Source organism: Pelophylax lessonae (assembly GCF_965119305.1).
Source record: "Pelophylax lessonae genome assembly, chromosome: 2".
Taxonomy (NCBI): Eukaryota; Metazoa; Chordata; class Amphibia; order Anura; family Ranidae; genus Pelophylax; species Pelophylax lessonae.
In genome coordinates, this window is record NC_138769.1 from 554368660 (window position 1) to 554393588 (window position 24929).

At 44.9% G+C, this 24929-nt stretch overlaps 1 protein-coding gene across 1 annotated transcript in view; it reads right to left on the reverse strand.

Moving 5' to 3' along the window:
• DDX23 (DEAD-box helicase 23) overlaps positions 1-21170 on the reverse strand; it is a 53966-nt gene extending 32796 nt beyond the window's left edge. Inside the window, exons 1-3 of the mRNA XM_082245103.1 lie at positions 21061-21170; positions 16304-16514; positions 7178-7261 (exon numbers count right to left, since the gene is read on the reverse strand). Of these exons, the coding sequence (XP_082101229.1) occupies positions 7178-7261; positions 16304-16497 (278 nt within the window). The 5' untranslated portion in view covers positions 16498-16514; positions 21061-21170. The remainder of the gene's footprint in view (positions 1-7177; positions 7262-16303; positions 16515-21060) is intronic.
• Between the last annotated feature and the right edge of the window lie 3759 nt (positions 21171-24929).

Sequence of the window (24929 nt, forward strand, 5' to 3'; positions counted from 1 at the left end):
GCTGACCCGGGGCCCTTAGGGGCCGTGGGTCCCCCCCAGCCTGGCTACAGGTCATGTTTACTTCATTGTTGATGTTCAATGGCTCGGAGATGCATTGCTCCTCTCACTGGTGGTTCAGTCACTACCCCACAGTAGGTGGCCCCGTGGGTCTGGGTAATCCCGAGTCCTTGAGGGTTTTTTTTCTCCCTTTTTTGGTTATGGTTAGTTGGAGCTGCCCCCCCCTTTTTGGGGTTGAGGGGGCGTGTCCCTTCGGGATGGCTCTCCATGCTGGGGATGGTTTTTGTCTCCTGCTCTCTCTTTTCTACTCATCGTTTCCTCTGTCCTATGTTCTCTGTCTGTCTCCCCCCTGCCCTCTCCCCTCTTTTTCCCATCCCCTTCTCTCTTTTCCTTTTCTTGGGTGGTCTGGGGGGGGGCCTGAGGCCCACGGTGGAAGTGTGGAGCAATGCGTCTTGGAGTTCTTTTTGCTTCCCTTGCTGATCGGGGCGAGGCCTTTGATCGCATGTGGTTTACCGGTTCTTGCCGACTGCCCATCGCTATCTTATGGCTGATGTATTACGAGTGACCTCGTACAATGTACGGGGACTTTGCTCTCCCAATAAGAGGGGTAGGATGTGGCAGGAACTGCGTCACTTGCGCCCTGATTTGCTTTATTTACAAGAGACGCACTTCACTGCCTCCTCCACTCCCCGCTTACCTATCCAGATGTTTTCCCAGTGGTATCATAGTGTATCCCCAATTGCCAAAGCCAGGGGGGTTGCCATAGCCATCCACAAACAATGTCCCTTTGTACTCGTGGACTCCCTAACGGATCCTGAGGGGCGCTTCCTATTTCTGAAGGGTACGATCCATGGCCACACGTACACTCTTGCTAATGTGTATGCACCTAACTCTAGAACGGTCTCCTTTTTGTCCTCAACCCTAACCAAGCTCAAGGGGTTTCGGGAGGGTATTGTTCTCTTTGGGGGGGATTTTAATGTGGTACTTGATCCCTCCCTGGACTCCTCCTCGGGATGCTCTCCTCTTTCTTTTCGAGCTCAGAAGCACCTTCGGAGGCAGTTCAGGGCCCTGCATTTGGTAGACTGCTGGCGGATCCTCAATCCCGGGGTTAGGGACTACAGTTACTACTCCAAAGTTCATGACATGTACTCCAGACTGGATTTGTTCATGGTGGATCAGTACCACCTGGACTCTGTCCTTGCCGCTTCAATTGGGTCCATTACCCTCTCTGATCACTCCCCGGTCTCCCTGACGATCACGCCCCCCGGTGCTCACCGTGTGACCCGGACGTGGCGCCTCAATGAAAACCTCCTGGATGACCCCTCCATTTTGGATCAGATTACTGGAGAGGTTCGCTCCTATTTTGAGCTTAACTCTTCGCCTGATGTCTCCCCGTCCGCTGTCTGGGAGGGCCATAAGGCTGTGATCAGGGGGGTCCTTATTTCGCACGGTGCACGATTGAAGCGGCAACGACAGCAGGAGATTTCTGACTTGCTGGATCGTATCCACGATTTGGAAATCAAACATAAGCGTGCCAGGGCTCCTGAGGATGCTCGTTCCCTAGAGGAGCTCAGGAACACCTTGTCATCCTGCCTGGACAGACGGGCCCGGGATAAGCTGCGCTTCTGGGCACACCGTTTTTATGAGCATGGGAACAAGTGCGGTCGCTTGCTGGCCCGAATGCTACATAAAAGGTCGGAAGCCCGTCATGTCCACGCCTTGGAGACTCCTGAGGGCAAAGTTGTCAGTTCCCCTCGCATAGCCACTTGCTTCCAACGCTTTTACGAGTCCCTGTACCATCTCCCTCGGGCTGGGGGGGGTCAGCCGTCCGACATTCAAGACTACTTGGCAGACTCCGGACTCCCCAGGCTCCCGGATGGGGTCCTGGAGGAGTTGGAGGCTCCCATTACCGAGACGGAGGTGAGCGGGGTGGTATCTGGCTTGCCTGCAGGCAAGAGCCCGGGCCCGGATGGCTTCACAAACCACTATTATAAGTCCCTGTTCCCCGTTCTTGGCACCCATATGTGTACCTACTTTAACGCGGTGTCGGGTGAACGGCCCCTCCCACCTGAGGCGCTGTTGGCCCACATTGTTGTACTTCCGAAACCGGGTAAGGACCCCCACCACTGTGCCAGCTATAGGCCCATCTCTCTCCTCAACGCTGATACCAAGATTTTGGCCAAAATTATGGCGCTTCGCCTTCAAGACCATATCGCGTCCTTGATCCACCCTGACCAGGCGGGATTCATGCCCCTCCGAGAAGCCCGGGACAATACGGTCCGGGCTCTCCATGTGCTCCACTGGGCTCAGCATGGACCGGACAGACTTCCCTGTCTGGCTCTATCCCTGGATGCGGAGAAGGCCTTCGACAGGGTGGCCTGGCCATACCTGTCGGGGGTTCTTCGATCTCTGGGGCTCGGGTCCCGTATGTTGGGGTGGATCTTGGCCCTATATCACGGCCCAAGTGCCAGGGTCAGGGTGAACGGGTTGTTGTCGGATCCCTTTCCCATTTATAATGGCACCCGACAGGGTTGTCCCCTGTCACCCCTTCTTTTCGCCCTGGAACCCTTTTTGAGGAGAGTGAGGGCACTGTCTGACATTGCTGGTGTTACGGTGGGTGGTACGGAGCATAAGGTGTCGGCTTATGCCGATGACCTGCTGTTCTATCTTACCCGGCCACAGCTCTCCCTCCCTGTACTGGTACGAGAGCTGGATCTGTTCGGGCGACTTTCCAATTTCAAGGTCAATTATGATAAATCTGAATTGCTACCTATTCATGTACCCCCCGACCTGGCTTCGACTCTACGGCGATCCTTTGGCTTTAGATGGCGGGAGGACTACCTCCCATACCTCGGCGTGAACATCTCCCCTGACTTGAAAACTCTATATGACAAGAACTTCGGCGACCTGCTGGCGCGTATCCATCTTGACCTGGAATCGTGGGCATCCCACTCGGTAACTTGGTTTGGCCGCATCAATGTGCTTAAAATGACCATACTTCCCCGGCTGATTTATTTGTTCAACACGGTCCCCATGCATTTACCGGTATCCTTTTTTAAACGTCTGCGGCGGGCTTTTCTAAAATTCGTCTGGAGGGAGGGGAGCCCCCGCCTGGCCTATGCTGTCCTCAGGCGGACGAAAGCCGACGGTGGCGTCGGGCTTCCGGATGTTACATTGTACTATAAAGCTATGGCATTAGTTCGTATGCTGAATTGGGCGCACGACGGTCAGTCTAAACCTTGGGTCCCCTTGGAGAAAACGCTGGCGGGCCGGAATCTTGCGGGTGCCCCGTGGATTCCTTCGGGCGATCGTGGACTGTCGGCCTGGACGTCACCCCTGACTGTGGCCACACTCCGCATCTGGGATGGCCTTAATGCGTCTGGCGCCATGTCTTCCGGCGTGTCCCCTCTGGCTCCCCTGGGGGGGATTTCCCTGGTTCCCCCCGGGGGAGGATGTACGCTTTTTTCGCTCTTGGAACGCTGATGGCAAACTGTACTGCGGGAAATTTGCCCCGGCAGGCACTTTGCTGCCCCTTGCGACTTTGCGCGATCGCTTCGGCGATTTTCCGATGTCTGACTGGCGCTATAGGCAACTGACTGACTTTTTCGTCACACTCCCAACTGCTCCACGCCCGATCACTGGCCTCTCGGACTTCGAAAAGTGGTTTGTCGATCCTCCGGAATCCCGCCACCTACTGTCGCACATGTACAAATTGTTATTGAGCGGGGTCTCCTCCTCGCCTCCCTATTTCATGAAGGAATGGGAGAGAGAGCTGGGGGTGGAATTTTCCCCTCCGCAACTCTCTCGCATTCTGCGTTTGACCCATGTCTCCTCTATTAGCACCAGGATACAGGAGTCGGCCTATAAATTTGTGGCCCGCTGGTACAGGACCCCTGCCAAGTTGGCTCGGATATTTCCGGGCTCGGACCCCCATTGTTGGAGGGGCTGCGGTCAGGTAGGCACTTTCCTCCACATTTGGTGGGAGTGTCCCCTGCTGCAGCCCTTCTGGGACGCTGTACATCTTTGGGTATCCAAACTGTCGCTCACCCCTCCTTCCCGTGCTCCCCTTCAATACCTGTTCCATGATACACACTCCTCGATTAAACGCTACAAACGTAGTATAGTTCCTTTCCTGCTGAACGCCGCCAAGTGCCTCATACCGAGGCATTGGCGGAGTTCCGCCTGCCCCACGCTCTCTGAGTGGAAAAAGGAGGTCAACCTAGTGATGGAAGCCGAAAGACGTGTTCTCACGTCACAGGGTAGGGAGGAACGCTTTAAGGACACTTGGACGGGGTGGATGTATTACTCTGATGAGATCTCGGATGAACACACTTCTAATATTAGCGGCTGAACTCTAGGACTCCTACCTGGTCTTCTCCAGCCTGGGGCCCGCGCCCCCTCCCTGGACCTCCCTTTCCCTCCCTGTTTTATCCTTCATGTTTGTCTTTTCCTCTATACTATCTCTCCCCCCCCCCCCCTTTTTCTTTTTTCCCTTTTCTTTTCTTTTCTTGTCTCTCTGAGGCCAGTAGTCGATTCTGCGGCTGTATAAACTGTAACACGGACGTTAATGTGTACAGATGCTGGAATTGTGTGTGGTGTCTGTCGGGCCCTCCGGCCTCCTCTGCGGGGATCCCTTTTTTTGGGTGGCACTGACAGACACAGCGCATCCTGGGGGTCCATAATTGTATTTGCTGTTTGGCCGATATTGGCACACGCTTTCACAATGACTGATTAATTGATCCCTATGGACTTTTTCTTTTTGTTTCACTAATGATGTCCGGACTGAACATAATGCCGATTGTGCCTTTTCTGTGTTCTTTTTTTTCTACATGCACTTATGCACTTCCTTGCTATTTTATATTTCTGTAGGTTGTTTTGAATTTGTTAAATAAAGATTATTTAAAAAAAGAAAGGGTTTAGTTTTGACCTCATATTATAAGGTTTTGGTAAATCTAAAGGAAAATCGGATAAGAAAATTGTATAATGTATGGCCAGCCTAAGAGGTTAAACTGCCCTCACTTACAGACGGAAGTTCATTCCTTTGATTGAAATTCTAAAAGAACGAAATGGTACATTGTAAAACATTGTGTTTATAGTCATCTCCCAGCCTTTACAATGTTGATAAACATTTGCTGGAGGCGCTTCTTTTTTTTTGACAACTGTGAGTGAACAGAGAACAGTGCTGTAAGGGCTTCATGTACACGAGATGTTCGAAAAAGTCCTTTGAACGCTGGAACTTGACAGCTACAGAACGACGTTTAAAAACGCAAGTTGTGTCACGTTTGCATGCAGCGTTTGGACGCTTTTAGCGGCGTTTGCGCTCAGAGGCGTTTTTTGCAAAACACATCAGGAGACCCTCCCAAACACCCACAATGCAACAGAAATATAGGTTTTTCAGCCATTTTCATTTGTGTATAATATATATATATATATATATATATATATATATATATATATATATATATATATATATATATATATATATATATATATATATATATACATACATATACACATACACACACACACACACACTATATATATATATATATATATACATACATACACACTATATATATATATATATATCTCCCTAACCCAAAATCTGCATAGTTGGGTCACCCTGGCATGGCAGAGTCAGGTCACCCTTACATGGCAGCTGCATGAACCCCACTCTGCCATGTCAGGGTGACCGGTGTTTAGGGTGACCTGACTCTGCCATGCCAGGGTGACCGTGTATGTATGTATGTATGTATGTATGTATGTATGTATGTATGTATGTATGTATGTGTATATATATATATATATATATATATATATATATATATATATATATATATGGCCTCCTCTAAACGCGGGTGTACGCGTTTGGTCGCGTTTAACGATTAATCGTGCAGCTCTACTTTGACACTTACGAAATGTTTGTAATTATACTTCAGTATGCCATAGTAACATCTGACAAAAATATCTAAAACCACTGAATCAGCGGACTTTGTGAAACTCAATATTTGTGTCAATCTCAAATCTTTTAGCCATTGCTGTACATTGCGTCAAAAACTCACCTTGACGATGGTAGTTTAGTTCTGATAATGGCTGCCGATGGCAGATTAGTTAAAAGCAGACCTCCAGAATTATTTTCACCTGAACTGAATGGAATGATCAGTCCCAGCATAGATCATACCTCTGTACAATGTTGCTCTGTTCCTCTGGTTTTGTGGGTTTAGTTAAGGCTTTGTACCACGTGACACTCTGTATAGTCTGGATGTAGACTGAGGGGCCTTATAGCCACTTCCTGCTCAATCTCTAGCTTAGAACACACCCCTCTGTAGTTTTTCGTTCTGCAAATTATGTAACCTCCTTCACAGCTCTGATGGTAGGTGGGATGGAATAGATCCTAATTAGCATTCAATTCTGCCCAGTCACACCTACAGGAAGAGTCCAAACCTCTCAACTCCCTCCTCATAGATCACAGCATCATTCAAAAGGAAACCCCATTATACACAACCTGTTCTGAAAGCTAGCTGTGCTGCTGCTGGACAGGATTAAATTATTCACAATTACAAGTCAATCCTGCCCAGGTAAATATGCAGACCAGTGTGAACAGGGAGAGTCCCATCCCTCAGATTCCACCCTCCCAGAGCCCTGCTCTCTGTGATCAGATTAATTTACATATGAAGAAAACACCTTCATAATAACCTCCCATAGTCCCCTCTCTGTAGTTTTGCAGTAAGCCAATATTCATTATTCTTTTGCATGGTGCAAGACAGGATGACACATTTACACCTGCTTTGCAGACTGAAGAGTGATTTGCATTCGGACCCACCCACCTCAACTGCCAGAACTCCTACAAGTGACTCCCACAGCTCCCCACCCCCCCATGAAACTACAGAGGCTCAAAGCATGAAGGGACATGTAGTATCAGGACTGGTAAAGGAAGGAATTAGGAAGTCAGAGAACTTTGAAGGCCAGGAGAAGGAGGAGTGACATCATAGACACACAAACTTGCTTTTTACAGCTAAATAAGGTAAGATACACATAAAATTAGAGTGGGTTGTGATTCATTAAATGCACAATGCATTGGCTGTTATGAGGAGGAAAATCTGGAGTTATGCTTTAAGTGGTGATTCATGTATGAAAAAAAAAAAAAAAAAAAAAAAACCCCAAAATATTCTGTGTTTACCTGGATTTTTTCTTGTCCTTGTCCCGACGATGAGTATCCTTATCTCTCTCCCGATCTTTCTTTCTATCTTTCTGTCTTCTGTCCCTAAAAACCAAATCATAAAACTCAATGTTAGTGAACACTAATCCAAAGAGGTTTGTGGGCATGCGAGTCCTGTATCTCTACTACACTAAGGATATTTGTAAAAAAAAAAAAAAAAAATATATTATATATATATATATATATATATATATATATATATATATATATATATATATATATATGTATATATATGGGCTAGATCGCTTGCCTTAAAGTGACTGTAAACGCATTTTTTTCTTTTTTTTTTTTTTTATTACCCTAATACTTACCTGCTCAATACAACAGACTTGCACAAAGTGGCGCTGAACCTCCTCTTCTTGGATCCTCTGCTAATGCTCCTGGCTCGTCCACTCCAGTGAATGCCCCCATAGAAAGTCGCTTACTACGGGGGCGCTTCTGCGGGCTCGCTTCCGAGCCTCATTGGGCCAATGGCATCAGCAAAACCAATGAGGGGAGAGGGGAGCTGCAGACGTGAACAGTGCTGGATCAAATGAGGGCTCATGTAAGGACCCAAGCTACAAGTATAAAATAAGGTCCAGGTGTTTTACAATATTGCAGGAGAAATTCCTGACAAAAATAGATTTTTAAGGGTACCGCTTGGGCATGATTAACATTTCCAAATGTTAACTTTTTTGAATTCAGGCCCACTTTAAACTATTTGAGACATCACTAACAGCTAAAGACACAGTACAGCAAAAATAGCTCCCTTTCTGGCATTCCCTGCCTGGAGTCTGACAAGGGATGAGTCACTCCTATGACTCATTTGTTTTGTGTGTATAATTTAACAATGGAAAATAAAATGTTTTGATAGTGTGTTTATTTTTCGCTTTCCTGACCAAACGTACAAACAAAATATTTCCTATAAACTGCCTACACATATTAGAAGAAATACGTTTCTACAATTCTGCTAGTTTGAACATGCAAACTTCCATTTCTGCACCTATAGATGAGGGGGGAACACTGTGGGCACCTGTCTGTTTTAGGGGAAACAAGTGATCAGACAAGAAATCTATTTGGGCTTAGCTAAATATGGTCGGCCAGGGTCCTGGAGGTTCCTGATTTGTATATACATACATTCTCTGACCAAAAGCAGATAAAGGGGCAAACATCCCAAAAATTATTATTATTCACGTCTAAAATATTAAAAGCCTCTTTCTTAGGACAAGATGGAGATGGACAAAATGTTGGAAGAATTATTTCCTGAGTGATGAAAAGACAAAGACCTTCGGCAGGAACCATGAATCTGTCCTCAGAAAAACCTGGTCTGCAAAAATCCACAAAAAAGGCTCAATAGAGAGCCTGCAGCTTGCTGACTCTTCTAGCCAAAGTTATTGCCACCAATAAAACCATCTTTAAAGTCCAATTTGTAATTGTAACATCTTCTGGTGGCTCAAATGGTCTTTTAGTCAAACCTCATAGAACCACGGCAAATCCCATCTGGGAAATATTTTAAAGGCACTAGTCTGGATCTGGAAAGCGCCTTAAAAAAAAAAAAAAAAACAAAAAAAAAAAAACTTTATGATCAAAGGGTCTCATGATAATTGTCTTTCTAAAAAAAAAAAAAAAAAAACTGATAATGCAGCCACCTGAGCTTTTAAAGGTGCTAGCCGCTAATCCGATCTCCATTCTATCATGAAGAAATTCAAGGATGGAAACGACCTCCTGAGGAAAATAATTATTTGGCGTGCACCAGGAGTTATAGCAAAAGTAGTAATGATATTCCCATAGTACATTTTCCTGGATATAGCTTTAGGAGTAGTGGGTGCTGTAGCAACAACCAACTGGGAAAAAAAAAAAAAAAAAAAAATCACAGATCAAAATGTAAATATTTGCCATCACATCACAGATCATCAATTAGGTCAAAATCTATTGAAGGATGATCACAGCACAGAAGACATAGAGCAAGGTTTCTGAGCCACGCAGGACCCCTTTATCAGGCGTATGATGTTACCAGAACAGAAGTACCCCATGGAGTCCCCTGAACCCAGAAAACAGTCTCCTATCATTGCTGACCAAGGTGTGTCTGGTAGTCTTTTTTGTCTTAAACAACTGAATGAATGTATGCTGAAAAGCTGGAGACGGTGTGAAACTATCCAGGGGATGCTTATTAAGGTCCTTGATGATGAGATACCACCTTAAATACTGATTTGACTATGCAATAGAGTCCTTCTGTTCTGGTAAGGGTCCAACTTTTGTGGTGGTGACGGTGAACCAACTCGGCACATCAGTTTTCTGGCATCACAGCAGTGGAATGATTACAGCATCTACACATATCTGAACATCTACTTTTATCCCTGAATACCTATTTGGCTTATTTCAGGGACTTCACTATCACCAGTTTTACTTTATTGTTTTGACATTTGAGTGTTTACAACATGCGATTATCACAGCACCCTTAGAGCCGGTTCACACTGAGGCGACGCGACTCCTTACTACTTCGGGGGCGACTTGTGCATTACCATGCACCACGACTTCGGAGCGACTTGCAGGGACTTCACATAATGGAAGTCTATGCAAGTCGCTCCGAGGTCGCCCCAAAATAGTACAGGACCCTTTTTCTAAGACTTGTGTCGCTCCTATTAGAACGGGTCCTGTAGCGGTCAATGGACCGCGAGGGAGCGCGACTTGTCAGGCTGACAAGTCGCGCTAGTGTGAACCGGCTCTTATAATTTTGAACTTTTATATTTGTTTATTTTATTTATGTCACTATACAAGATGGTTTTTCATTTGGAAGCGCGGAAAAGCATTTTATACTCTTATGGCTGCTGCAGTGTGTCTGACTGTTTTTTGCCAGTGATTTTGTTTTGCAACCTGCTAGTACGATTTCTAGTGGGGTTTTTGGATTATCTTTGGATGAAGACGAGGTCCCTGGTACAGAAGATCCTCTCACAGAGGCAACATCCAATAAGGTTCTGCTGCTAAATTCAAAGGCGTTGAGAACCATGTTCTCTTGGTCCAACAGGGGGCCACCAGGATTAAGCTTGTGGATTCCTCCTGAAATTTCTTGAGAACCAAACCAGAGGAATCAATTAAAAGGGGGGAAGGGCAACACAAACAGAAAGGTCCAAGGCTGGGCTAATGCATCCAGACCTTCTGCTTACTCTTTTCGGTCCAGGGAAAAATAAGCTGGTAATTTTGCATTTGAACGAGTTGCAAAATAAAGTTCGACCTGAGGAATACCCTACTTGTAGGGCTGCAACTAATGAATATTTTCATAATCAATTAGGTTGGCCAATTTATTATTTTGATCAATCGGATAATAACCTTAAAAAAAAAAAAAAGTGTGATGTATAATTTAGTTAATATGTAAAGTTTTTAAAAAAGGCAATTTATTTCTAAATATCTCTATGCAGTGGTAAATCTAAAAAACCAACTATATGGTTAAAGAGCAAAATCTCTAATCCACTCTGAGAATAACCGACAGAGAGATATACTGTATATACTATTAGAGGTTGAATCTGGTAAATATCATCAAGAGATCAAATTTTTTATTTAAAGAAAAAAAAAGAAAAAATTAAAGACTTTGATTTTCAGACAGAAGTGTAATATATTATATATGACAGACTCCCTTGTCATAGGCAGGTGACTTGATAAAAGCTCCCTGCACCTGCTGTCACTTATTGTGGCCATACAAAAGCAATGTCTTCCTTCAAAAAAAAAAAAAAATTAAATTTCTAAGAACGCTTGTTCGATTTTCAAGTCGTTAGTGGGGTCAAATCGACGTTCGTTTTCGACCACGGTAATGGGAAGATTCCAAAGAGAAGAATAGAAAATTTCTTGGTTAAAGAAATTTTTAGACTGTATATGTGGTTTTCGTTCAGAAATTACAATAGTTTTAAAACTGAATGTTAAAAGCAAGTGAAAGCTTCAAATGACATTCTTTCATTCAGCGAATGTTTGAAGATTTTTCGTATGAACATTCTCGTCCGAAAATCGATGTGTATGGCTAGCATAATGCTTGGTTCACCCCTTTACAGCTTGCTTTTTATGCTTTTTGCTGTGAGTTTTGCAAACCAAGATTTTGATGCGATTTGCATTTGTTATGTTTTTTTTTTTTTTTTTTTGGCCAATTTGTTGTTGGGCAGATTAAAAAAAAAGAAAAAAAAAAAACAAACATGTTATACTTACCTGTTCTGTGTAATGGTTTTGCACAGAGCAGTCCTGATTCTACTCCTCTGGGGTCCCCCTGACACTTCTTGCTCCTCCTCCTGCCTTTAGAGTGCCTGTAGAACCACTTATTTCCTGCCCAGGACTACATGTCCCATGAGGCATTGCTCTTCACACATTCACAAGTTCTAAGGCACTTACTGACAACTATGGTCGGTGTACTGAGCTGCATGTGTGCTTCACTGTGTCTTCTTATATGTAAAGAAATAATGCATTCTGTATGCAGGCCAACTAATCAGCTGACCAACTAATCGATTATGAAAATAGTTGACAACTATTTTCAAAATCAATTAGTTGTCGATCAATCGACTAGTTGTTTCGGCCCTACCTACTTGCTTACAATCATCTAAAAAAAATCTTCAAGTTCAGGCTTCGTTCTGACTCCCGACCTCTTTTCCTGCTCAGGAAGTCTGTTATCCGATTCAGACTGCCCTTCAGATGTATAGCAGACAGAGATGCCAGATTGTGTTCTGACCACAACAGGATCTGGAGAGCTAGGGCAAGAACTCTGCTACTGGTGTCTCCTTGCTTTGAAACGTAGGCCAAGGTGGTTAGTATTGTCTGAAAGAGTTTGAACATGTAGCCTCTGATCATCTCCTTGATAGAAGCCCTAGAAGAACGACTTTTAGCTCTCTCTAATTGGAGGATCTCTTGGCGCTCCCGAAACCGAAGAGCTTGCATCCATAGGTAATCTTTTTGCGACTTGGAAGGTCCAGACCACACCCTGCATTTAATTTGTCCGATTCCTCCACCACCATAACTTCCTCCTGACCCGCAAAAGAAATTTTTATGTTTTTCCAAGAATTCCCAGTGATTCCAGTTCTGTAGAATTGTCTGCTGAAGATCCATCAAATGGAGGAGGGCGCCCTCAACAGCTGGGATACAGACCGTAAAGAGGCCCAAGGTTGACATGGGTAACCGAACAAAACTTGAAGTTTGTCTCAATCAGCTTTACTGCATTCAAAAACTAATTTTTTTTTCTTCTGGGAGAAATGTTTTTCCTTGAATTGATGGTGTATCCCAAAAACCGTATGACCTGGGAAGGAACCAGACTAGATTGCTCCTCGTTCAGAAGCCATCTCAATTTTCCAAGTGACACTATGTCCTTCGTAAGTTTGTCAACAACTGGTCTTTTGAGCTAGCAAACAGAAATAGATCATCCAGATAAGGAACTATGGAAATTGAAGATGAGAAATTGTGCCCCCTATGCCGATTGCTGAACGCAGATATTTTTGGAATTTATGTGAGATAGGGACATGCAAGTAAGCATCCCTCAGATCTATGGATGCCATGAAGCACCCTACAGTAAAAAGCTTTCTTTCTGAAAAAAATTGTATCCATCCTGAATTTTTTGTAACAAATGGATCTGTTCAACATCTTTGGGTTTAAAATCAAAGAAACCTCCCTGACTTTTTTGACAAGGAAAAAGTAAGAATAGAACCCTAGTCCTTCCTCATGGGACATGTAGTTCCTGGGGACCTGGAATGGTCACTCTGTTGCATTAGCTCCTGCAAAAGAGACATCGTTGCCAGGGACTTTTCCTGAATTCTGGGGACTTAAATCACAAAAAAAAAAAAAAAAAAAAAGACTTGGAGGGCTCTCTGAAAATTTCAGTCTGTAACCCTGAGATATAATGTTGTGGAAAAACAGACAGACCATCACAGTCTTCCACCGTGGGAGGAAGGATTGGAGTCTCCCTCCCACAGGCAGAAAACCATCACAGTTTTTTTTGCTGAATGGTCAGGTGGTCTGAACAAAACCCCTGCTTTGCCTCTCCCCTTCTGAGTATTCCAGGGCTTTTTATGACCCGATTCTTTAGAACCCTGGTTTTCTAAAAGGTAAGAAAATTATTTTTAACCATAGGTGCTTTCTTTTTTCTTTGCTGGGAAAGCCTTTTTGTCTGCCCTTCTGTCTAAGATGGTCTCAAGGACAGGGCCAAACAAAAGATTTCCATCAAACGGAAGACCACAGAGCTTCCCTTTTTGAAGCGGTGTCTCCAGTCCACAGCTCGACCCATAGGGCCCTTTGCGCAGAGTTTACTAAGGCTAAAGACCTAGCAGACATTCTGATGGATTCTGCAAAGGCATCTACCATGTAACCCAAAGCCTTCTACAGAACCAGGATGGTATCTAACAGACATTCCTTGGAAGTTCCAGCCTCAAAGTGCTCCTTGAACTGTTCAGTCAGTGTTCCTGGTCCCTGGTCACCACAGTTGAAGCCATACAAGATTGGCTAAAGTCGACTCCATGCCTTTTTTAGAACAGAATTCACCCTCTTATCCATGGCATCTTTTAAGATGCCCATATCCTCAAAAGTCTGATTGGAACTCCTTGATACCTAGGAAAAAGCCGCATCTAATCTGAGCTTTTTATTCCACACCTGAGATTTATCCTCATCTAAAGGGAATCGTCTTTTAAGTGATTTCGAGAAAAAAAGGAGCTCTCTTCCGATCTCTTTTCACAGCCTCTGAAAGGACCTTGTGTACTGGAAACACATGATTCTTGACCTCACCCAGGCCCTGGTATATATTATCATGGAGATATAATTGAACCTTGTCGTCTTGAATGTTCAGGGTTCGATGTATGGTTTTTAACAAATCGCACACATCCTCCAGGGACAGTTTGTATCTAGAGGATTTTTTTTATCCTTTTCTTTTCTCTCATCCTCGTCCAAGTCCTTTGGAGAGTTAGCAACGCTACCTCCCCCCCCCCCCCCTTCTTCCTCCAAGTCACTAACCTCTCTGGGAACAGAAGTGGGTGGCAGGGGACTGGCACATCAACCTAAATGCCGGACTGTGTTACTGAATGCTTATCCAGCAAAGAACGAAAAGATTGAAAAGTATCCGCAAGTTCCTTTGAAAAGAGACAAGAAGCTCACTGCACTGAGGAAAGGATTCCTGTTTAACTAAGTTAGCCACACAAGCCTTGCATAGAGGCTGGGACCAGGAATCCCTAATGGTGGTTTTACAGGAGGAACATTTTTTTTTTTTTTTTGAGGAGGAGATTGCTTGGTTTTCTCTCTGACTTTAGCCTGGCAAAACACAAGTGACAGACAAAAGGAAATAGCCTAGGCATAATGAACCAGGGATCCCTTCAAAAAAAGACCACCGCTAAAAAGTCAATGATATAGAAAAAAAATGAGCCATCCTATCACACTACCTAGAGAGGTAACCTTGGGAGTGTACTGCAGGCTTCCCTCCTCCCCGTACTCCCAGGGGAAGAGAAGAGGGAAAAAAATAGCCCTCAAAGAAAAAGATGACAGCAGCCTCTGCCCCTGCTTACCTGGGCCTGGCTGGTGCTCGTGGCTCCTGCCATTGCCTTCAGTTCCCCTGGCTCCATTGTCACAGAAAGCACAGCGGATATCAGGTGGCTCTTTTTTTATTTAAATACTCCCGGTCCTTTCACACCCAGGAGGACCAGAAATGTACCAGTCGGGGGCTTGCCCCATTCCCCCCACCACCCAGGACCCAGAGCGAGCAGATGCCCGGGAAGCTGAGATTCCTGTCCCAGCCCCCTGCCTTTACACTAACAGGATCAAAGCCAGAACGTCAGGCCAGCCAACACCCTCGCCAGGCTAGGAAGATGGAAGGAAACTCCGGAAAAACCCCCAACCGTCAGGGGGGTGCTAGGATAAACCCAAAAGGATAAAAGAGAAAAAAGGTATACCAGAAAATGACATTCCCTACCTGGAGAAAGCATAGCACGCCCAGTTCCCTGCAGCTATTCCATCATGGCGGAGGAAACACTACAACTGATGCCATGGTGGAAGTATCCTGTCTTTTAAAGACTGAGACCGCAGTGTTTCCAGGGATAAAAGGGTGGGCTACTCTCTCTCCAGGTGCTGTCCTGAAAAACGATTTAGGAAAACCATATTTATAAGCATAGCTATGGTTAAGGTACATGTTTTAAAGGCTGTTTAACCACTTACTGACCAGCCCATAGTAAAAACACGTCATTTGTTTGACGTTAAATACCGGGATTATGGCAGCTGCGAGCTGCCATAACCCCGGTATTTTCTTTTACTATAGCCGATTCGCTTTCAGAAAAAAGTGGTCCCGCAGGTAGATTCGCCACAGGATCATTTTTAGAAGCGGCAGGGGTGCCCAACCCCGCTCCCTGGTTGTTCCCGGGCCTACCTGACCGATCAATGAAACCCGGGAGCACTCTGATCCTGGCGGTAGCCACTCGTCTCTATGCCCTTGGAGGACTGGAGCTATTTCTCACGTCACTTCCAGGTCCCGAGCCATAATAAATATTTATTTTTCCCTCCACTGCAATTATGAAAAGAAGTGATTGGATATGATAGAATTGCAGCTTGCGGATGTGTTCTCACCTCCAAGCAAACTTCATCTGTTGGTTCAACAGTACATTGCAATGGAGTAAAATCTGAATGGTTTAGAGTGCTAACTCTTCCTCTCCCTACCTAAATGATGATGTGCGGGAGAGTACAGGAAGCCAATACAAAGACACATTTAAGTAATTTTTAATAAACACAATACTGAATTAAAAGGTGGTCTTTTAAGCATGCTTACACTTACATTTCAGGCCTGACCTGTTCATGCTGCCATTTTCCAAGCATATTAACCCACTGTAGAGAGGTCATAACACTATCTGACCCTACAGCTAGAACTTACCCTTTACCTGTCCCCTAATTACACCACCAAATTTGACACCGTTTAAACATATTCCTGAAAAAAAGACCTGTCAGTCAGTCCTATAGCATATGGATTGCTTGAGACAATTCTTTTTAGAGATGAATTAAAAAAAAAAAAAAAGGCACTGAGAGGTTTCGTAATTAAAACACAAAATAAGTGGCGTATTCTACTACAGCAAAATAGCAGAATCAACAAAACACTGTTGTCACATCATACACACATACCTTTCATTAGACTTTGAGCGAGAACGGGAATGGCTGCGAGATCTTCTTTCCCTAGATCGATGCCTCTTTCTGTCTTTTGATGGAGAAATCTTCCTGTCACGCTCTCGTTCAGCAGAGCGAGAACGGGACCGTTTGCGGTGCTTGGATGGCGACCCATCTCGGTCGCCGCGTTTATCAGTCAGCTCCCCAGCCATCTTTACAGAATGGCTAACTGTCATAAAGAAACAACAACAAACAAGTTCTTTTAATAAATAACAAAAAGGTTATGCATATGTACAGATATAACAAGAAGCTAATTTAAACATGTCGTAGACTACACTAGAAAATACCTGCTATATAACACACTAATACATAAAAGGTATACGGATCAAAGCATTTAGAAACAAAATTATGTAAAGATCAGTCACATACGTCTTCCACACCTCCTAGAATTGTGGAGAGGCCTGACAGACTGGGGTGACTACACAGACCCACTGAAAGAGATCTACCCAACTTTAGTGACCTTTAAAATAAACCTTGGCTAATTCAAACACCATACTATGAAAAAAATACATAAGTGGAGCTTACCTCTAATAAAACAAGTAAATAAGCAATAGGGAGGCTAAGGCAGTGATGGTTGTGGAAGATTTTAAATGAATATTCATCCATCTATATCTCTGGATATGCTGACCAATTGGCTGAGATGGGAGTGCATTCCTGTGAATGCCTGAACTACAACTACCATCAGCCATTGCAACTGACGGCTTGTACTTCCAAAAGGAATGTGAGGTTGCCTCGTAGTTCATTCACAAGCCCTGTGGCTTGTAAACAGTCAGCCCTTATGAAGGTATGAGCTAAAAGCTGCAGGGCTGGTCTGCAGGAGTCTGGCATTGCACCCCTGATCCACTAATCACAAGTGCAATGCTTTCCAGGCACCTTAGGGAGAAAATAAATGCACATTTTTTCCCTGCAAAATATATGCATCAATTATTTTTTCCCAAAAGGTGTACTTATCCTTTTAAAATATAAAAAGCAGCAGCAATACTACCCCTCTGGCACTGCCCTCCACAGACTCACCCCTTTTGCTGTACACCATCATTCAGTTCGCTATCTATGAGCCCAGTGACCTGTCACTAAGTCGCCCTGGGCTTACAGGAGATTGCTGAAGAGAAAGGCATCACATAATTACAGGACAGTGTTTGCTGCAGCATTCAGGACCTGCTCATGGCCAAAGGAACAGAATATGTAATGTCTGGTAACAAGATAAGAAAAGGTATGAAAGAAAAAGGTTTTGTTTTTTAAAAGAAGGATGTGCGGTCCCCAAACTTGGAGCTGAGCTTTAAAGTAGAAGTCAAGGCGCTAGCATAAAGACAATGAGGTTTATTTACCAAAGCTGGAGAGTGCAAAATCAGGCTCACTTCTGCATAGAAACGATTCAGCTTCTAACCTCAACTTGTTCAATTAAGCTCTGGCAATAAAACCTGGAAGCCTGATTGGTTTCTTTGCTGAAGTGTGCCTGATTTTACACTCTCCAGCTTTACCAAATAAATCCCAATATCTGCTGGAGAGCAACCTTTTACAGACATTACTAGGTATGCAGTGGAAGGAGTTGTGCCAGTTCCCCTAAAGCCCCATACACACACGCAGATCGTCGTCATACAAATGTTCATCTTTTCTCCCCGGGATGTCGGTGTCTGTTGAAAAGTGCAAAGACAGCACAAGGACAGCACAAGAATTTTGTCTGCAGACTTCAGCTGACTGCAGAAGTGATGTCATGTAATGGTTAACTTTCCCTGTGTTTTTTATTTTCTGAGCATGCCCAGTCTTGCAAATCTGCGGTCTGTCGGCTGATTTCTGTACTGACAGGCAAACAATTGTCCGTTCTGGTGTCTGCAGACAAAAATTTTCATGTTTGCAAGAAAGACTCTTGTCCGCAGATTGTGTGCAGACATCTGTCGGAGGCACCATACTAACACGCATACAATCGGCAGATCTTTCGTCCGCCGACGTTTGTATGAAGACGATCTGCGTGTGTGTACGGGGCTTTATCCACGCCCTTGTCTTCAAACTGGTTGCTAGGACACAGACAGCTGGGCCACACTGCACCACTGGTTGCTAGGACATAGGTAGCTTAGCCTATGTCCTAGCAACACCCATGGGTGTGAACACCAATTCAATGTGATTCAGGTGCAGGGAAAAAAATAAAGTGTCCTGCATTATTTTGGTGCGAATGTGATTTGAGCCATATAAAACGTATGGTTCAAATCACACCACACAAATATCGCATGTGATGTGCACAGGAATGCAGTGCGATTCCTGTGCGAATCACTTGTGGTGTTTTGCATGCACCAGTGTGAATCTAGGCTAAAAGTGAAAGTAAAACCTACATTTTGGGTTGTCCCCAGAAAAGTAATACAGGGGTAATCTTCCAATGGGGGCACTAGTTCTGGTGACCTTGGGGTCCCTAAGGAATTCCTTAATTTGCAGGGTTTTCCTCTCACTTCCAGTTTTGCTATGGGACAGGAAGTGAAGGGAAATCTCTGCAATGGGACACAGATGCCGAAAAAAAAATCTACCTTTCCTTGATATATCCAAAATAAAAGGTTTGCCTATAGTTGTACTTGAACTAACACTACACCTTTCCTGCTGTACTTACCTTTGTGGGTGATGAGCTGTCAGTGCCCATGAAGCGAGTGTAGCAGTCTGGGGATTTAAAATCCCAGTTCTCCTCTGTCTTCTTTCTGCAGGGTTTCTGGGATGGATCAGAGTGATGCTCTGTGCGAGCCCTGCCCAGACAGAATCGCTATGATCTGTCCCAAAAATGCTGCAAGAAAAAGATGACGACGTGCCGGGATTTCAAATCCCTGTACCGCTACATCGGCTGCATGGGCTCTGACAGCTCATCACCCATGGAGGAAGGTACAGTGGGCATTGGGGAGGATGTATGGTGTTATTTTCACCTACATTTCTTCTGAAAAGGAGAACTAACCCATAGGCCCCTTCACACAGGGCCGATCCGTCCGGTTGGAATCCACCTGCTCAGTGGGGGATCTCTCTGCTGATCCCTGCTGAGCAGGTGGATGACAGATCCAGGTCCCTGTCCATTCCACTATGCAGAGCAGACAGGGATAGAGCCTGCTCTCCTCTATAGGGCCGTTGGATGGAATCAGACTACATGTCCGTTTCCATCCGATTGTCAACTGATCCGACCCACTGGACGGATAGCGAACGTATCGCCATACGTCTTTTTTCAGCAGATCTTGTCAGATTGGATGCCTGGCGGGCCATAAAGGACAACGGGCCTGCCTTAAAAACGGACAGGTGGACAGCATTGGTCCGCTGGTGTGAAAGGGGCCTTAAACTTAAATCTCAGAGCTCTGATCCTGAACTGCCATGCCTATTCTGATTAATCATCTGCAGGGTCCACGCACTGGGCTGTGTCTACAGTTCCTGGATACAAATAGGAGGAGGTGCCGGGACTTTACATTGCTCATTACCCTAAAACAGTAGCATGTATGGGGGTGGGGGGAGACTTAAAGAGGAAGTAAACCCTCCTCTGCAAGTTGTACCTATAGGTAAGCCTATGATAAGGCTTACCTATAGGTACTGTAAATATCTCCTAAACATGTACCGTTTAGGAGATATTTACCTTACATGCAGCCAGTGACATCATTGGCGCATGCGATCTGAAGGAACGGCCGCTCGTGCTGTTCCTTCAGAGCTCCGTGACAGTCGGCTCCCACACGCGGGAGTGACGTCACCGCAGCTCCGGCCAATCAGATGGCCGGATGCCGCGATCCCAGAAGACGCGCGACTGGACATGTCGCCCATCATATAGGTAAGCGGACAGCACGGCGGGGGCTCGTTCTAAGGTAAGTATTGCATAATGAGCTAGTATGCGATGCATACTAGCTCATTATGTGTTTCTCTTGCAGGTGGCAAAAAAAAATATATATAATATGGGTTTACAACCTCTTTAAAAGCTGTGTTCCGCGGAGTCTTGCGCTCCCCCAAAAACAAAAAACATAGTCAGCAGTTACACATACTGTAGCTGCTGATTTATTAGGACACTTACCTGTCCTGGAGTCCAGCGATGTCGGCACCGCAGCTGATGTTTCCATCAGCTGTTGGGGGCTGCTGCCCCGCCGCTATAGCCGGTCAGTTAACCCGGCAGTCACGGGTGGGTCCCTACTCCGCATGCGCAAAGCGTGCTGCACATTCGGATTGGCTTGGTGGCGGTGGAAGGAGGAGGGGGGCCGAACTTCCGGGACGGATCTCCCGGAAGTGGGGAAGGGTACCTGTCAAGAACAGGTACCCTCCCCCCTGAAAGGTGCCAAATGTGGAACCGGAGGGAAGGAGGAAGCAAATGAGCGGAAGTTCCACTTTTGGGTGGAACGCCGCTTTAAAACCCATTCAGTCTGTTGTCACATGTGTAGCTAAGTCACCATGCTGTACAGTGTAATACAGCTGATGGTGTCCAACTCTGATCTCCAGTCTGGACATCCTCCTCCAGCATCATAGGACCGAAGCTGTACAGGTACGCAATACACAGGGCAGGTGAACTAGAGGGAGAGAAGTGAGGCATAAGGCGCACAGAGCCTCAGAGATGTGCCTAGTCCCTATAGAACTGTTATGGTGCTTCCACTGTGTAAAGGGACAGGTCCTCTTTGAGAGTCCAGTGTCTGGTCTGTACAATGTCAGGTGGGTCTATGAGGAAACCCAATACATTCAGTCATAGCTGTACATCCATGGCCTCCCCCTTCTATATCATTTCTCACCTCAACTCCGCCACTCTTCTCTCCTGGGACGTAGCTTTTCCGTTCTCACCAGGCCGCCATCTTACTTGCACGGTGCATGCTGGGAAAACAGGACGGAACCTACGTAATACGCAATAATTACCGAAAACAAACTACAAATCCCGGCATGCAATTTGCTAGGGACGACACAATAACGACTTTGTTTACAAGTACGGCGCCCCCAGTGGCAGGGAGTAGAACTCGCAGCTGTCACTGCTTTTTGTCGGTCTGTGACAGTGAATGCTGAGCGTACACCTTCCCTGTAGAATGAGCCTGGGTATTAAATCACCCACTGCATCCACACCACGTCTGTTTTTTCTCTAAATATTATATTCTTGCTAGCACGACTATAAAAAAAGTAAATGAATCTATCAGGGAATACAACACATCTGTCTCCAGGCAGGAGGAGCACAATATAGTGATTACATCCCAGTTGGCATAGGTGTCCCCAGCCTTTAGTATTAGGGTGTGCACCCCGAAGTTCGAACTCTCATGCCTTTCTCTGCAGCCTCAGTTGCATGGGGGAGTGAATGAATGGGAAGAGCTCTGTGCTGAGTGGCTTCCTGTTTATTCACAAACTGAAGCATAGCAAACATAGTTTACTATGCTTCAGTTATGAATGAACACAGTGAGTCCCGGTTCAAATAAGTGTGATGTCAGACATTGCATGTGATTCGCAGCGCACTGCTCTGAAAATCACATGCGATGTCTGTGCGATGCAAATTCAGCCGTACATGTTAATGGCTGAATTCACATCGCATTCGGACACAACTTACACAGGACCCTTTATTTGGGTCCGCACCAGAATCGGATCGAATGGGTGTTCATACCTATGCAATCCGATTCATGTCTGAACAGACAGTTCGCACTGCGATATGCGAACTGATCTGGGGGTGTCGTTAACTTTGTATTGACACCCCAGCGATTCGCATACAGTAGTGTGAACTGCCTGCGAGTCGAGTGCGACGTGGGAACCCGCAGTGGTTTTGCAGGGTTCCCGCATTGCATATATGTGAACCAGCACTAAGTGTGTTCATTTAGAAAAGGAAGGCGCCAGTAAATTACGTATTTACTAGCCCCTTCCCCCGCTCTCCAATCCGAAACGTAGTGATTTGGGTGTGCCCAGGCACACCTGGCATACCCCCTGCGCACACCTTTGCCGGTTGGTGAAATAAAGAAATGTGATGTATGGCTATTAATTCACCAGTCTCGATTAAAGTGACACTAAACTCTGGTAAACAAATATTCTTTTCAGATATGTATTCTTAAAGTGGAACTTTACCCATAACAGCTTGATAATGTTCTTTAGTAAGGAACATACATTCCACATTAATAATTATGCTACCAAAATTATTGTGTGCTGTAAATTGCCTCCAGCATTGCTCCTGTTTCTTCTTGCTGGAGGCTGCCATTTTTCTGAAGCCGGGAGCCCCTGAACAGCAGTAAATCTAAAAGCAGAGCTAAACCCATTAATTTAACGATTTAAAAAAACAGTGACATTCCTGAAATGCCGGGATCGCTAATTGTCACATTTGTTTGTGTCCTCAAACAAACTGTCAAATAATAAAATGTCTGTTGTCATACTTAATCACATGTGTAGCACCGTGGCAGTTGCAGATCAAACAGAAGCAGCTTCCTTGGCTGTAAAGGATAGAAGGGTTTAATTTTGCTATAGGACTATCAGCAGATTGGCCTCTACAAACTCGGCAGTGCCTAAAATTAGAGAGCAACTGAGCATGTGCAGAGCAAGGTGAGACAGTGTACAGTATTACTGGGTTTTACACAGTATAGACACTTATTTTTAATGATTTACAGTGCCTTGCAAAAGTATTCGGCCCCCTTGAACTTTGCGACCTTTTGCCACATTTCAGGCTTCAAACATAAAGATATAAAACTGTAATTTTTTGTGAAGAATCAACAAGTGGGACACAATCATGAAGTGCAACAAAATTTATTGGATATTTCAAACTTTGTTAATAAATAAAAAACTGAAAAATTGGGCGTGCAAAATTATTCAGCCCCCTTAAGTTAATACTTTGTAGCGCCACCTGTTGCTGTGATTACAGCTGTAAGTCGCTTGGGGTATGTCTCTATCAGTTTTGCACATCGAGAGACTGAAATTTTTACCCATTCCTCCTTGCAAAACAGCTCGAGCTCAGTGAGGTTGGATGAAGAGCGTTTGTGAACAGCAGTTTTCAGTTCTTTCCACAGATTCTCGATTGGATTCAGGTCTGGACTTTGACTTGGCCATTCTAACACCTGGATATGTTTATTTGTGAACCATTCCATTGTAAATTTTGCTTTATGTTTTGGATCATTGTCTTGTTGGAAGACAAATCTCCGTCCCAGTCTCAGGTCTTTTGCAGACTCCATCAGGTTTTCTTCCAGAATGGTCCTTTATTTGGCTCCATCCAAAAAATGACAGTTTTATATCTTTATGTTTGAAGCCTGAAATGTGGCAAAAGGTCGAAAAGTTCAAGGGGGCCGAATACTTTCGCAAGGCACTGTACATAGCTATACCTGCAAAAGGGGTCAAAGTTCCAATTTTAAGTGGTTGTAAACCTCAGGCATGTGTAGCACTAACCTGCAAGGGCTGCGGGTAACTATTTCCCCTATTCTTGCATAGCCAGGCACCATGTATTTTCCACTTACACCTGGACACAAGAAGTCAGTCTCTGGGCTTATTTTTTTTATCTTTATTTTTTTATTGGGGTAAAAGTTTGGATGTGGTAGATTTGTTATGGGATGCCCAACCTGAAGAAAAATGAATGGGGACAATTTCCTTCCTCTGTACAAAGTAAGGATCCTGGACTGTTCTCTGTCCTAGACACCTTCAGCCCTTACAAAGCAGCAGCAAACAATCCCTTGGGGATTAGGAGCTCTTAGTCCCCTTTAGAAAATAGCACAATATGTTGTAAACTGCATGCAGGAGTATCTCCTCTCCTTTGTGAACTGCTCCCAGGGTGCCAATACATTGTAAACAGCACCCTGAATTCAGGATGTAAACGCAGTGCATTTGCAGGCACCAGATTGTAGGGCAGTTGGCCTTGGCTTGCAACCACGCACTGAGAGCCGCAGACCCCTGGATGGATTCTGATAAGATCTTTGTCTGGAGTGGCTCGAAGATGTCAGCCGACACCGGCCTTTACCCGGCTGCTGGCTGAGGTTGGGTCACAGGAGAGCAAAAGTAAGTGCACTCCTGTAACTCAGAAAAGATGTATGGCCAAAAAAGCTTTAGCCATACTTCTCTTTTAATAGCTGGCCCTTCATATGAATGAAATGGATTTTTTTGCAGCATGCACCAAAGTATGCACTTTAACCACTGCAACCTAGGTGCCATCCTCATGAAGAAAAGAGCAGAGCTTTGCTCAGATTGGAAACCTATTATTGAGTAACCCCCCCCCCCCAATTTCCCTCTTGTTGGGGGCCTGTGTCAACAGGTTTTGTGTTGATGACACCAGTTTGACTTCAGCCCTAAATCACACCAGTGCGACGTGTCAATGCGATTTGACAGTTCAAAATCTCATGACAAATCGCACCCTATTGCTAGCAATGGAATCGTTCAAATTGTTGCGACTCAAGTCCCAGCAACTTTGAAAAAGTTTTCTGCACTACTTCTTTGCGATTTCATCGCAACTTGCATTGACTTCTGTTAAATTAAAGGGATTGTAAAGGCAGAAGGTTTTTTATCTTAATGCATTCTATCCATTATGGTTAAAAGCCTTTTGTGTGTAGCAGCCTCCCCAGCACCCCCCCATTAAACAAAGAAATATACAAAAGTGCAGCGCTAAAAATGACAATGTGCATATATTAAGGTATGATATGATATGACAGTCCATAAAGTCCACAGC